The 14777-nt window shown below is 42.9% G+C and overlaps 2 protein-coding genes across 4 annotated transcripts in view; one reads left to right on the plus strand and one right to left on the minus strand.

Moving 5' to 3' along the window:
* LOC306693846 (nuclear factor 7, ovary-like) overlaps nt 1-14777 on the plus strand; it is a 37237-nt gene that overhangs the window by 13906 nt on the left and 8554 nt on the right. The window lies entirely within an intron of this gene.
* LOC306715887 (uncharacterized protein) lies at nt 1809-10809 on the minus strand. The gene is made up of 3 exons (XM_079186366.1): nt 10670-10809; nt 9197-10593; nt 1809-3514 (listed from the first exon to the last, which is right to left on the minus strand). Exons 2-3 carry the CDS (start codon nt 10574-10576, stop codon nt 2129-2131), a joined length of 2766 nt encoding a protein of 921 aa, XP_079042492.1. The 5' UTR covers nt 10577-10593; nt 10670-10809; the 3' UTR covers nt 1809-2128.

The following is a 14777-nucleotide window of genomic DNA, read 5'->3' on the forward strand; positions in this document are numbered from 1 at the left end:
ATTTCAGAGATATATTTCAGAATAACATGTTTTAACCAGTTTGTTGTTGGGCTCCTGTTGCCTCAATGTTCACAGGAACTAAGACATCTGTCCAGTTTTCTTGGAAGTTAATTTGGGAAGGTGCACGGTGATCTTTTTTTTCAGTATCAAAGTAATCTGTAGAGGAACATTGCAAACAGGAGCTAATAGCTAATTGAGCACAGTTTTAAATGGAGACTCTTTGACTAAATATTAACAAATATTGATTAAAAGACCTACATTTGTAGCAAATGCTCCTTTTGTCTTGTAATTTATGAAATTAACGTAGATGGAGCTTCTGACCCAACTGGATGAACACCTCATGAATACGACGCACGAGAAATATTAATATTTTCTTTAATGATCACTTGATAATTCTGAACATGGACGGATTATGAGACAGTGGGCCCCTGGTCACCGACTAGCTTACCTCCTCTCACATAAGAACAAGAGCCACAGATTTAAAGAGGGCTTTGTAATCGTTTTGTGCTGTCTTTTTGTAGTTTTGCATCTCTTTGAAGTCATTGTGCATCTCCTTTTTGGTCGTTTTGTATCTTACTGTAAGTGTTTTGCATTTCTGTGTGGTCATTTTAAATCTTTGTTTTTGTTTTGTGTCTCTTTCTGGTAGTTTTGCATCAAGCTCCACCTACTTCATGTAGATAATCGATCACACTACCCATTCAATATTTATTCCTCCACTCTTTGCATTCTTCTTTTTTAAACATTTATTAAAACAAGTTCCAAGTCTCACACAACTTTACATATACAAAGACATTTGGTATTAGAAAAAAAAACAGTTACAATACAAAGAATTCAGAGAGTTTTTATATGTACTGTCACATTCCTCCCAAATGATCCATGAATGTTTACAATATGTTCACTTTGCTAAGCACAATATAACAGAAGACCATCTTTCTAAATGAATGTACCTCCAGAGTTGCAGTCTGTTGTGTTTTCCGTTCAGTTCACCAGAGGTCAGCATTGTTTTCTTGTTCCCTCGCCTTAGCTTAGTGGTGACGTGAAGTCATGTGACCGAGGTGCAGTTCCTTTATAGCCTGACGTTAGCTCTTTACTTTTGCTGATTGCATTCAAAAATCACAAATGTGACATTCATTTGTCAAGAATATCATGCAGAACGAAAAGTAAGTATCATAAACAATATGGAATAATGCAATGCAATAATAAAAAATCTAATTGTAACAAAAAACACTGTTTTTGTGGAGGGAACCAGTATGAAAAGTCCTCATCCTGCAGCCCTCAGCTGGTCAAAGATTTGTGGCGTTGAGTGAGTTTATCACAATCACTTCATGAGCCATTAACACAAGAGCTCAGAGAATATATCATTTACCTAGAGAGACATTGACTAGAATCAACTCATGTGGTTCAAATGGTCTAAGTTAAGAAATTATCTTACTTCATTATTTTATCTTCCTAATAAACTTGAAGTTGAACAAAACCCTTAAAAAGTGTGAATCGGCTCCAACAGAGAGGACGAGATTTACTGTCGTTGGATTCTTTGGTGTCTTATAAAAGTCTCATCCTCTACTTCCAACCAACTTCTGTCCTAGTTGATCTTTGCATTCTTGTTTAATATTTACAGAACAAGTTGACATTTTATACTGTTTTATATGTATTTATTTACTTGTCTATTCTTTCAGGTTGTATGCACATTATAGTTAAATGTTTATTTTTATCTAGTTGTGTCTATCTCTATCTTCTTGTAAATTGTTATAGGAACTGTGTGAAACATTGAGAGCAACTTAAAACCACAGATTCCTTTATGTGTTCACTTGATTTTTGTCTTATTTTGATAATCAGGCAGGAAGTTCAGTTGAACAGACAGGAAGTTAAAGAAGCTCTGAAGACTTTTACTTCTCAGTTATACTGAACGTTAACCTCATTATTCTGCTCTACTCTTCTTTCACCCTTTATTTCCTGTTACTGTTTGCTACTGCAAATATCTGACGGACAAACAGATCAATAAAGTTTAAACTGAATTCATCATTTGTTTTCTCGTGCATGTACACAATCTACATAAATAGATGGACTCATATTCACTTTTAAGAAGTGAAGAGTTGTTTACTAATCACCACCTTCAGACTAAAGTCTATCAGACCTGTTGTTTTGACACACAGACCTTCAGTGGTGATATCTTCACTTTATCAAAAGTGTTAATAAATGGAAACATCCTCTCAGTGAAAGTGTGCGTGAAGGTGTGTATGTATGTGTTAGTATCAGGATCAGAGAACGACAGCTTTCCTCTGTTCCAGTCCAGATTCACTCTGATCCTCTGGAGCTTCTTCTGCACTTTGAGATAAGTGAGTGGAGCTGATGGTGACCGTGCTGAGTATTTACCTTCATCGAACCACATTGTCCATAATCCAGCCAGTATGAGTCCCTTCCTCTGGGTAGACTCTGCTGACACACCCAGTAACCAGCCTGTACTGTTTCCTACCTCGACATCCCAGCTGTGAGTCCCTGAGTTAAATCCTTCAGAGCCCAGAACAGACCAGTGTTCATCAAACCTCTCTAGATTATCAGGAAGCTGCTGTCTCACTCCAAAACTCACACTGGTCAGATCTTCAGACAGGATGAGGTTTGGACCAGCAGTGTTTGGGTCCATAATCACAGGAGTGTAGGAGACCATGTCCTTCATCTTGTTCCAGATGTTGAAGGTCAGGTTGCCCAGGTGTTTGGCCTCGTCTATCAGAGCTCCTGAGAGCAGCTGTGGATCCTCCAGCAGGGGGCGCTGCTGGACTCTTTCCACTGCAGCCTTGTAGTTGTTCAGGAATGAGACGTCTTCAGCTCTCAGCTCGTCCTCTGTGGCTCTGACTGTGTCTGAAAGAGCTGCTATCTCTCTGCTCAGAGCCTCCATCTTCTCCTTCATCATCTGACTCTTCTGCTCCTCTTCCTCCCTCAGTGCAGCCATCCTGGCCTCCTCTTCCTCCTCTAGAAACTGGTGAAGCTTCTTAGACTGCTCCTTAATCTGCCTCTCTGTGCGTCGGGCCTGGACCTTCATGTGTTCTGCTGTTTGATCAGACTTCACTTTAACTTCTTCATAAACCTTTAACTTCTCCTTTAAGGGCTCCAGAGCTTCCTGAAGGTTCTTCTTGTGTTGTCGAGCAGCTTCATCGATGGGTCTGAATCTGTGGTCGCTGTGTTTCTCTGAATCTCTGCAGATGTGACACACTGGCTGCTGATGGTCCAGACAGAAGAGTTTGAGTTTCTCAGAGTGCAGACTGCAGAGAGTCTCTGAAGCTCTCTGATCTCTCTCCAGTAAGAAGGACTCACACAGGTTCTTTAACACCAGACTAACAGGTGGATCTGACTTTGAAGATCTTCTATTACAAACTGGACACTTCCGAGTTGGTTTCTCTCTCCACCAGCTCTTCAGACAGTCTTTACAGAAGCTGTGGCTACATGACAGAACAACAGGATCTCTAAAGACTTCATGACAGATCGGACAGCAGAGATCCTCCTCTGATCTGGAAGCCATTTAGTCTCTGAGTGAAGCTGAAAACACAGCAGACAGCACATTGAAACAGGAAGTTCATTGTTTTCCTGGTGCATGAAGTTGCCTCAGTTATTTTCACTTTGAGTCTTTGAGTGATTTTTTCAGTCAGCAGCAGGTAGAAGTACTTCAGTACTTCAGTACATTAGTACTGCAGTACTCTAGTCCTTCTACCTGTAACTGTCCTCAGTTGAAGTCTCAGCTTTGTAATGAAGGTAAATCTTACCATCTGTCTGTCGGTGAGTCTCTTCTCATTGAGAACTGAACAGTAACAAACTGTTTCCTGTTTGTCTCAGATGATGTCATGTAAGGGGCGGAGCTCTGTCAGCCCTCTGGTGAGTTTCACATTAAAAGGGAACAGATGATAAATATGATCAATAAGATCCATCACTCTCTGAGATAACATCTTTATGCCAACTTAACTTGGAAAAAACACAAAGAAAACCCTAACAGAGTAAATTCACGTTCACTGTTTCTGTCAGTGTTTACTTTGTTTTAAATCATGTTAAAGAAAAATGAGCAACATGACAACAAAGTCACCACTGTTATCACCTGTTATCACCACAAATAAAATATGAATCATGACTTTATCTACTCATAACTTAATAATAGTTATATTTCATTACTATATTTCCGATGTTCTCATAAAATGTATCTGACTTAATTTCTCCTGCTAAACTGATATTGATACAATATTTTCAGGATATTTTGCGGATAAATAACTGATACAGCATACATACAAAATCAGGAACACTCGGGTGTCAACCGGACCATTACCTGGATCAGGCTGTTTTGCTGGGCATGATGAACAAAGGACTTGATTTCCCAGGACAGAGCAGCAACAAGAGCAGGTGAAAGGTAAGATGGGGTCTGACTCGGAACCAGAGTTGTTGAGGATTTGTGGTTTGTGAATCTGAATCTACCAAAGAACAAGGATCACCTGGCTTGCCTTGAGTTCAGACGTTTGGCGGTCTGGATGTAAAACAGGTTTTTGTGGTCTGTCCACATGATGGAGTACAGAGCCTTCCAGCTAGTGACCCCATTCGTCAAGGGCCAGCTTAACAGATAGGAGTTCACAGTTGCCGATTTAGTAATTATTTTCTGCAGGCGAGAGTTTGCAGGAAAGGAATGCTCATGGGTGGAGCATATGATCACTTGGGGAACGTTGGGAAACAATAGCACCTACCCCATTGTCGGAGGCATCTACCTGCACAATGAACTGGAGTTAATAGTGACCATAACCCTAACCCTAACCCTAACTCTTTGAGTTTCTGGAAAGCTGACCTGGCCTCAGGGGTCGATTGGAACGGAGTGGGGGTGTTAAGAGCAGTGAGGGGTGCTGGAAGACGTTGTAGGTGCGAATGAAACCCCTATAAAAGTTGTAACTTCCAAACTGTGACTGCCTTAACCTTTGAAGGATCCATAAGCATCCGTCCCTGTGCAGTGATATAACCCAGAAAATACACAGAGGAAACATGGCACTCACATTTTTCAGCTTTGACAAAAAGCTTACTCTCAAGAACATGTTTCTGGTGAGTCTCAGGGTCCTTAGAAATAATCAAAACATCATCCAGATAGACTAAACGAAAGTGTACAATCCTATCCCTGAAAACACATACTTGATCAGGTTCTGAAAAACAGCAGGGGCGTTAGTCAGACCAAAAGGCACTAAATACTCAAAGTGGCCCAGTGGTGTGTTGAACACTGTTTTCCACTCGTCTTCCTCCCTGATGTGGATAAGGTGGTAGGCATTTTGGAGGTTGAGTTTGGTAAACACCGTGGCACAATGGAGAGGGTAAAAAGTAGAACTGATGGCTGACGAGGGATATTTGTTTTTCACAGTGGTGTTCAGTCCACGGAAGTCTATGCATGGTCTCAGTGACCATTCCAAAACCAGCATCCACTAGAGATGAAGGTCTTAAAATACTTGCAGCCAGGGTGTCCTAAATGTAATTTTCCGTCATACTCAGGAGGTTAAACAACCGGCTGCTGGGAAGACGAGTCCCAGGCTGGAGGCATGGTGTTTACTGTAGACGGAAGCAAGGTTGTGGCGCACAGGAGGAACTACAGAGAGGTCCAGAGGTTCAGAGATGGACTGCGTCATGGAAAAAACAGGAAGGAGCAGAATGTAGACAGTTAGCATGGCAAAAGGAATTCAAGGTATACCTTTCCCAAGGACTAGTCTATCTGTGGGTTGTGCAGCTTTACCCAAGGATGACTGAGAACAAGGGGGAGAGGGCTGTCAATAATGTGTCAACTGATCTTTTTCTGGTCATTACCTAAGAGGCGTGGAGTTAAAGGAACAATGTTTTTACCAAACCCGTGCAAAGACCTGTCTGTTGAGAGCGTTGACCTTTAGAGGAGAATCTAAAGGAACAGCGTCAGGGTTCAATTGGGTTACTGTCTCTTGATCTGAAAAACTCTCATCTGCGCTTGCGCTTATGAGAGCAAGGAAGGGTAATGGACTGACCTTGCACACAAGGACATCATTTAACAAAGATCTGAGGGGAGATGGGCAGGTTATGTGACTCAGCAGTATATCTCCTACTACTGCCGAGCCTCCCCTTTTTCCAGGCATAATGGAGGGGACAAAATGGCCGGCCTGACCACTCTACAAACAGCTCTTGGAGTTAATTCGCAGATGTCTTTCCTCTGGAAAGATACGGTTCCCGGCTGAGCGGCATAGGTTCCAGGCCTGAAAAACCCTTGGGGGGAGAGACAGTCGGGGGGAAGAGCAAGGCAAAACTGCAGGTGTTGTTGTGGGCAATGTATCTCTACCAGCTCTTTCCCTCTGATGCTCAAGAAGGCTGTTGTCAATATGGATAGCAAGATATATCAAGGGCACTTGATGGATTCAGACAGGGCATTCAGAAAAAAGCTGCCTTGCACAGATGAAATGACCAAAGACTTAATTTCTTCCTTGAAACAGGATAAGGAAAAACAGAAGGGGGGGCTGTTTTTCCAGGAAAGTGCAGCTCAGCGGAGGCAGACAATCAGGTAGGAGATTTTAGCCCAATCACTGTCATACGTACAGGATTGTTGCTTGAATACTAGCCAACACTGAACCATAAATGCTCTGCAGGCTCTGAGGTCACCATCATATGACACAGCGGTAGCAACAAAGGAATCACAGGAAGGAGGAGAGGGGCTGGTGGATCGCTTCACTGGACTAATGGCTGGTTGTAGACTCTGGACAATGAATTGGCTCTGTAGGTTAAACAAGGTCTGTGACATCTCCGGTACTTGAGTTAGCAGGGTCCTGAGGACTTGGTCATGTTGTCCGAGCAGGGCGCCTTGACCAGTCTGTTGACTGTGTCTGCTTGGTTCATGACTGGCCAGATCGTGCTGTTACGAGGGCTGGAGAACAGGGGAACCAAAGAGCAAACACAGACGAGGAGGCAGGGATGATATTAAGTGCTTTAATGCAGAGTTTAAGGATTGGGATATTGAGCCGGGCAAGAGCAGGGCAGAGGGAAGGACTAGACGCTTTGAGAATCGGGCTTGTGGTTGATTGTGGCGGGGTGAGCAAGGGGTGCAAAGGGTGAGCCGTGACTCGTGCAGGGAATCCAGAGTAGTACACTACATGTTATCATTCCCCTATTCACACACATTTTCACACTGATAACGTAGGATACAATGCAAGGTGCCGCCTACACATCAGGATGCATGGACTAGAAGGACCGGGGATCAAACCGCCGATCTTCCGATTTTGAGGTTGGATACTTTTACACAGATAGACGGGGAGCTGTCTCATCCTCACAGAGACACTGAGTAAAAGACAATACTTCTCAAGACTTTTTTTTCGTAAGGTGCGTTCACACCAAACGCGATGAACGCGATGAACGCGGCGCGATTACATACAAAGTCTATGTACGCGGCGCGTTTCGCGCGTCAAAACGCCGAAACGCCGAAACGCCCCAAATGCAGAAGTTGAAATATTTGAACTTCTGCGAAAAAATCGCGTGACGCTCCAGCGCGATAGCCAATCAGCGTTGAGTTGCTCTCCCCGTCATCAGTGAAGTCCTGCCGTTGCTAAATCAGAAAATAAATGCTGTAGCCGCCATGTTCACCCAGAGCTCTACCATACCTCATATCAGTAGAGACCGGACCAAACTATGTGTAGACATGTGTGTGTGTAAACCATATGGTACAAACAATGAATAGACGCTGCCGTATTTACGTCTATATGACGTTATCCTGAGTGTTGATGGAGCTGCTATAATGTTAGCATAGCCTAGCACCGATCGATCCGAGCTTCATTGATAAAACAAGTACAAATCGGCATCATTACGTAGTTATTTCGGAGTCCCTTTTTGTCGGTTTATTGCCGTTAAATCACAGCCAAGTCAGTTTATAGTGTGTTCATACAGCTGTAGTAAACAGCCGACGTGTGGCTCGCTAGACACAGTGAGCTCGATGAAATCCACGGAGCTCCTCCGGACTATGTTATGAACCAGACATGACGGCGTTTAGTTCCCCGTGATATCTGGGACTTCCACAACACGTACTGAGCAGAAATAGAGGCTATTTTTCTACGGTTGATGGCGGACATTTGAACAGCTTTCAGGCCGATAAGCCACGCCCCCTTTTCGGCGCGTTCAGCGCGATGCACGCGAATGAACACAAATAGTCCCCGGCGATGCTTTTATACTTTTATTCAAACAAGTTACAAGTCTCAAACAACATTGAGTTTTATAAACTTAGCTCGGGAACAAGGACCACGCCCCGAACTATCTCATTTCCTCCGCACAAAGTATTTAAGCATAACTCACCCATTGACTCAGCTTCAACAACCCTCCCCCAACCCCTTTTTCTTTCTATATTTCTTCCTTCCTCTTTCTCTCTATCTCTCTCTCTCGCTCTCTCTCCCTCTCTCTCACTTGATTACAGGAACAACGGGGAACTCCGGATAATCAGAGTTTTCCTTCCTTACCCAACATCCTTTCATCCCAGGACCCTCATCCTCATCCCTTCATCCCTTACCTTCATCCCTTCATCCCAGGACCCTCATCCCTTCATCCCTTACCCTATATCCCTTCATCCCTTCGACCCTCATCAAACAAATATCATCAATTCTTTGAAGTCTTGTCACTTAAAATGACCGACTGAAAATATCAAAGAGGGAAATTTTTTTTGAGGATTTTCAAAGTAAATTATATCAACAATTCGTTACAAGTTGTTAAAATTTCACAATAAAGTACAATAAAGTTACAATTTACAGAAACACTTTACTTGTATGTGAACATTTGATACTGTTTTATATATATTGATATACTTGTCTATTCTTTCACCTAGTTTTTACATTTTATGTAAATGTTTATTTTATTGTATATTATATTTTATTTCTATCTTCCTGTAAACTGTTGTGAATCATTGAGAGCAACTTAAAACCACAGAATCCTTTCATGTGTCCGCTTGATTTTTGTCTTATTTTGACTATCAAGCAGGAAGTTCAGTTGAACAGACAGGAAGTTAAAGCAGCTCTGAAGACTTTCACTTTTCAGTTTTACTGAATGTTAACCCTCAATCATCTGACAGACAAACAGAGATCAATAAAGTTCTCGTGCATGTACACAATCTACATAAACAGATGGACTCATATTCACTTTTAAAAAGTGAAGAGTTGTTTACTAATCACCACCTTCAAAACTAAAGTCTCTATCAGACCTGTTGTTTTGTCACACAGACCTTCCGTGGTGATATCTTCACTTCATCTTGAGTGTGAATGAATGGAAACATCCTCTCAGTGAAAGTGTGTGTGAAGGTGTATATGTGTGTAATAGTATCGGGATCAGAGAACGACAACTTTCCTCTGTGCCAGTCCAGATTCACTCTGATCCTCTGGAGCTTCTTCTGCACTAAGAGATCAGTGGATGGAGCTGATGGCGACCATACTGAGTATTTATCTTCATCAAACAATATCCCCCATAATCCAGACTGTATCCGTCCCTTCCTCTGGACAGACTCCACTGACACACCCACTAACCAGACTGTACTGTCTCCTACCTCGACATCCCAGCTGTGAGTCCCTGAGTTAAATCCTTCAGAGCCCAGAACAGACCAGTATTCATCAAACCTCTCTGGATTATTAGGAAGCTGCTGTTCCTCTCCTTGTCTCACACTGGTCAGATCTTCAGACAGGATGAGGTCTGAACGAGCAGTGTTTGGGTCCAGAATCAGAGGAGTGTAGGAGACCATGTCCTTCATCTTGTTCCAGATGTTGAAGGTCAGGTTGCCCAGGTGTTTGGCCTCGTCTATCAGAGCTCCTGAGAGCAGCTGTGGATCCTCCAGCAGGGGGCGCTGCTGGACTCTTTCCACTGCAGCCTTGTAGTTGTTCAGGAATGAGACGTCTTCAGCTCTCAGCTCGTCCTCTGTGGCTCTGACTGTGTCTGAAAGACCTGCTATCTCTCTGTTCAGAGCCTCCATCTTCTCCTTCATCATCTGACTCTTCTGCTCCTCTTCCTCCCTCAGTGCAGCCATCCTGGCCTCCTCTTCCTCCTCTAGAAACTGGTGAAGCTTCTTAAACTGCTCCTTAATCTGCCTCTCTGTGCGTCGGGCCTGGACCTTCATGTGTTCTGCTGTTTGATCAGACTTCACTTTAACTTCTTCATAAACCTTTAACTTCTCCTTTAAGGGCTCCAGAGCTTCCTGAAGGTTCTTCTTGTGTTGTCGAGCAGCTTCATTGATGGGTCTGAATCTGTGGTCGCTGTGTTTCTCTGAATCTCTGCAGACGACACACACTGGCTGCTGATGGTCCAGACAGAAGAGTTTGAGTTTCTCAGAGTGCAGACTGCAGAGAGTCTCTGAAGCTCTCTGATCTCTCTCCAGTAAGAAGGACTCACACAGGTTCTTTATAACCAGACTAACAGGTGGATCTGACTTTGAAGATCTTCTCTTACAAACTGGACACTCCTGAGTTGGTTTCTCTCTCCACCAGCTCTTCAGACAGTCTTTACAGAAGCTGTGGCTACATGACAGAACAACAGGATCTCTAAAGACTTCATGACAGACCGGACAGCAGAGATCCTCCTCTGATCTGGAAGCCATTTAGTCTCTGAGTGAAGCTGAAAACACAGAAAGTACATCAGTCATGGCTCCCCTCCCTCCTCTACTAACTTCACTGTTTTTAGTCAAACTCACATTCAGTGTGTGGAGCGTCAGCAGGTTGAAGCAGCAGTGTTGTAGTTTTCCTCTTTTCTCTCCTGTAGATGAACTCACTCAGAGGAAGTTGTTAGTTTGGTCTGAAGGTGAATCTGATCGTCTCTCTCTCAGTCTGTGTGTCTCTTTAGTGAGGAAGAATCACAAACTGTTTCTCTTAAGTGAATCAGGTGAGGGGTGGAGCTTTGTCACTCCTCTTCCGATAAATGCTTTTCCTGTAACACAGGGGTGTGTTTCATTCCACATACACCTACCACGCCTCTACAGCTCACTGGTTAACAGGTTTTATCTGCATAAGGAACATTTTCACCTTCATTGACCTTTACTGTTTACTGTTACTATGATCAACAATCAAAATCCTACTATTCTTACAAACATGATTAAATATTAGTTGATACTTTACTTTGAAAACCATCAAGTTAAAACACTCAACTTGTTCTTCTATTGAAACTTCTAAATTCTCCAATATCATGTTTCCACGTTATATAACCTGATCAGAGGTCTGATTGATTGATTATCACTGGTAGCATCGTATGTTAGAGTTTAAAGTGTTTCTATCAAACACACATCATCAATTCTTTGAGGTCTTGTTACTTAAAATGACCGACTGAAAATATCAAAGAGGGAAGTTCAGGATGATGGTTTTCAAAGTAAAATATATCAGCGCTTTAAATTGGGAGTAGTTAAAATTTCACAATAAAGTATTCAGTGGTTTCTAACATTCAAACCTTTCTTTGCTTCCATATGTTTCAACCTAATACTTGTGCACTTTTACTCAAGCAACATTTCAGTGCAGAACGTTTACTTGTAACATTACATTTTTACATTGTGGTATTACTGCGTTTACCTAAAAGTACTTTTACATTCTGAAAGGAGCTATTTGCTTCAGTAATTTAAGTACGTGCTGCTTAAGTATTTGCTTCCAAGGTAAGGCTCTGAGAGGAGCCATTTGGTATCAAGAGTACTTCAACTTTTACATTTGACTCACTTCTACTTCATTAAACTAAGAGTTACAATGCAGGACGTTTGTTATTGAGTATTTTTACTTTGAGTTACTTTGAAAAATGAAATCCTCCTTGCAATATGAAGCATATACTGTGGTGAGAATGTCAGTTATTGGAGAAGCCTGCGATGCTCATTTCCATCAGTACAAAGTGTCGGAGGGTGGAGCAGGTCCTCTCATTGTTCCTGGATCGAGGCTTCCCTCTGCAGGGGAGAGAGAGGAGGAGGAGGAGGAATGCATTGTCACACACCGTGAATGGAAGCGAGACAATAATAAGTGTGCTCGCACGCTTCAAATGGTATTTTTTTTCTCACCGACAAAACTCAGTGAACAGATCGACACAAGTTCAACGGTCGGATATCCAGCGTTTTTTAGCGTCGCACTGAAGCGGCTGCCATATTCACATGGAAATGCTAAGCCGCTTATTACCATACGGACGCACTTACAGGCAATAAAGTGCAAGGGAAACTGGGACACACGCTTCACAGTTGTCGGCTCTGAATGGTGTGTGTGTGTATGTGTGTGTGTGTGTGTGTGTGTGTGTGTGTGTGTGTGTGTGTGTGAGGGAAGCCTGTCTTTGTGCACCGAGCAGCAGCTGGACCTTTCACTCGCTGACGACATGTTTTACTCTGCCGACACCAATCTCCCGCCAAAAATACAGAACTCTCAAAGACACAAGCGGTGAACAGTTATTGTCATCTGATTAAACTACATATTGTGCATGAAGTACTCAGATACAAATACTACTACCCTCTACGGCTGGTCGATATGTAGGAAATCAAATATCACAATATTTTTGACCAAATATCAACGATATATATTTGTAGGGTTGACTATTGGTGCTTGGTACAAAATGTTTAGTTAGAATTTGTATGAATAATCAGTGATGTGATAATGACTAAGATTAAATAATAGAACAGTTTGGTAAGTTCAGATAAATTGCATCCTGTTACTGTAATGCAGCCTTTAAACTAGCAAAAGACAGCACTTATGCCATTTTACGAAATCCAACATTTTAAAACGAATCATATGTCGATATCAATATAATAAGGATACGAGTATTTCTACTCTCTTACAAGTAAAAGCCCTGAGAATTAAAAAAGCCAATATTGGACAGAGTAAAGGCTAAAACAGGTAATAAAAGGTGTTGAGTCACATGCACCAACGTGAGATCTTTTGAGCAAGCGGCCATAACTTGGGGGCCAAAAGTATTGCGCAGTTTGTCGCGGCAGAACGCGAGATTTGGCCGTGGACAGACGCAGAGGTGCACACTCAGTCACTCACGGATGCGGGCGCACGTGCGCGAGGGGTCGCGTGGTTCTCCTGGCGTAGATGATAATATAATAAAGTCAGGTGTGTTACATAATATCCAAGTTCTCTTCAACATTTGAATAGATAATGAACTAACTGCTGTCACAGGTGACGGGTGAGATATCCCCCCAACAGGTAACACTGAGCAGGTGCAGGATGTAAAGTACATGACGTAGTTAGAGACACGTCCAGATCACCGTCTCCAGACCGAGTACAACGCATTCCTGAGAGGGGGGGGGGGGCTCAATGAGGAGCTGGGAACAGCCTGACCCCTGATCCTGGATCCAGAGACACGTCGTCACAGAAAAGACTCTCATGGGCGGAGAACTTGACTTTAGGTCAGGGTTCCGTTCTTTAGTTAGACGAGCTAGTGTTTTACTTTGACAGACGGACGGACGGAGGGACAGAGAGACTGAGAGACAGACAGTCAGACGGAAGGACAGACAGACGTTATAAGCAGCCGATTACTAACAAGTTCAACACATCAAGCTAAAAGGTGAAGACATGTTGTAAAGTGTCCACCACTTCTTTAATATCATTTAAAACAATCTAAAGTGAAAGTCCTGCATTCAAAATTGAAGTAAAAGCACAACAGCAATCAAATCATAAAGTACCAAAAGTAAAAGCTCTCATGCAGAATGGTCCAAGTCAGAATAATATACATTATTAGTTAATTAAATATAGTCAAAGTGCAATATTACCACATGAGCTGCAGTGGAGTAGTAAGTAGCAGAGTAGCAGAAACGTACAAGTACAAGTACCTCAATATTGTACCTGTGTGAGAAAATGTACTACATTCCGTCACTGTCTGACATTAAGACATTTATTCACATTATCTCCGCCGTGTTTTCTTTGCTGTAATAAAACTCTCATTATCACACCTGCACACTCGGAGGTGTGTGCTGGGGGTCCATGTCTCATGTCTCATGCCCCCCCCCCCCCCGGTAGCCGTCCAGATGGCCCATTGAGGCCGGAGCATAATGAGGGTCTGGGGGATCAGTGGCGTCCGCCGCAGGGTGAATGGAGGGCTGAAGTGTGGGAACGAGGAGCCGCTCGCAGCTCTCACACATTCCTCAGTGCAGAGTGCTGTCTGGCGTGTGCACATGTGTGTGTGTGTGTGTGTGTGTGTGTGTGTGTGTGTGTGTGTGTGTGTGTGTGTGTGTGTGTGTGTGTGTGTGTGTGTGAGGCAGGGGGCCATCTCTGACTGGAGGGGGGGGGGGTGGAATGTGTTTATGTGTTTTTCATCTGCATATTGTGTCATGACTCACTTGTAAGAAATGCATCCTGAGGACCAGAGAGGAGAAAAGATTCCACCATCTGCCTCCTTCTGCACCTCCACGGTCATCGACACACGTCGACCATCTGACATCCTCACGTCACCACATGGATGTAAACAGAAAGACATGCAGCGTCCCGGTTAAAAAGTACAAGTAAAAGTAGGTAATTCTTCAACATCCCATGTAAAAGTACACTTTTTCTCAGCTTCAAAGTATATTCTCATTGTCCTACTGCTTTCTTCAAATTTTCCAGATTTGCAGGTACTTGTACTTCACTTGAGTATTTTCATCTCCTGCTGCTTTATTTTCCTAAAAAGTTAAAAAGAGTAATTTATGAAATCAAACTTAAACCTGCAGGATATTTCATATGTGCACGTTGTAGCTGTTTAATCAGAAAGTTAGTCTTGACTGGAGGTCCTATACTTTAGTGTGTGAGCAGGATCCCAACCTGCTTTCCCACACTCTCTTTCCCATTTATCACATATTCTCCTATAGAGGC

The sequence above is a fragment of the Pholis gunnellus genome, assembly GCF_910591455.1.
Source record: "Pholis gunnellus genome assembly, chromosome: 3".
Classification (NCBI taxonomy): domain Eukaryota; kingdom Metazoa; phylum Chordata; class Actinopteri; order Perciformes; family Pholidae; genus Pholis; species Pholis gunnellus.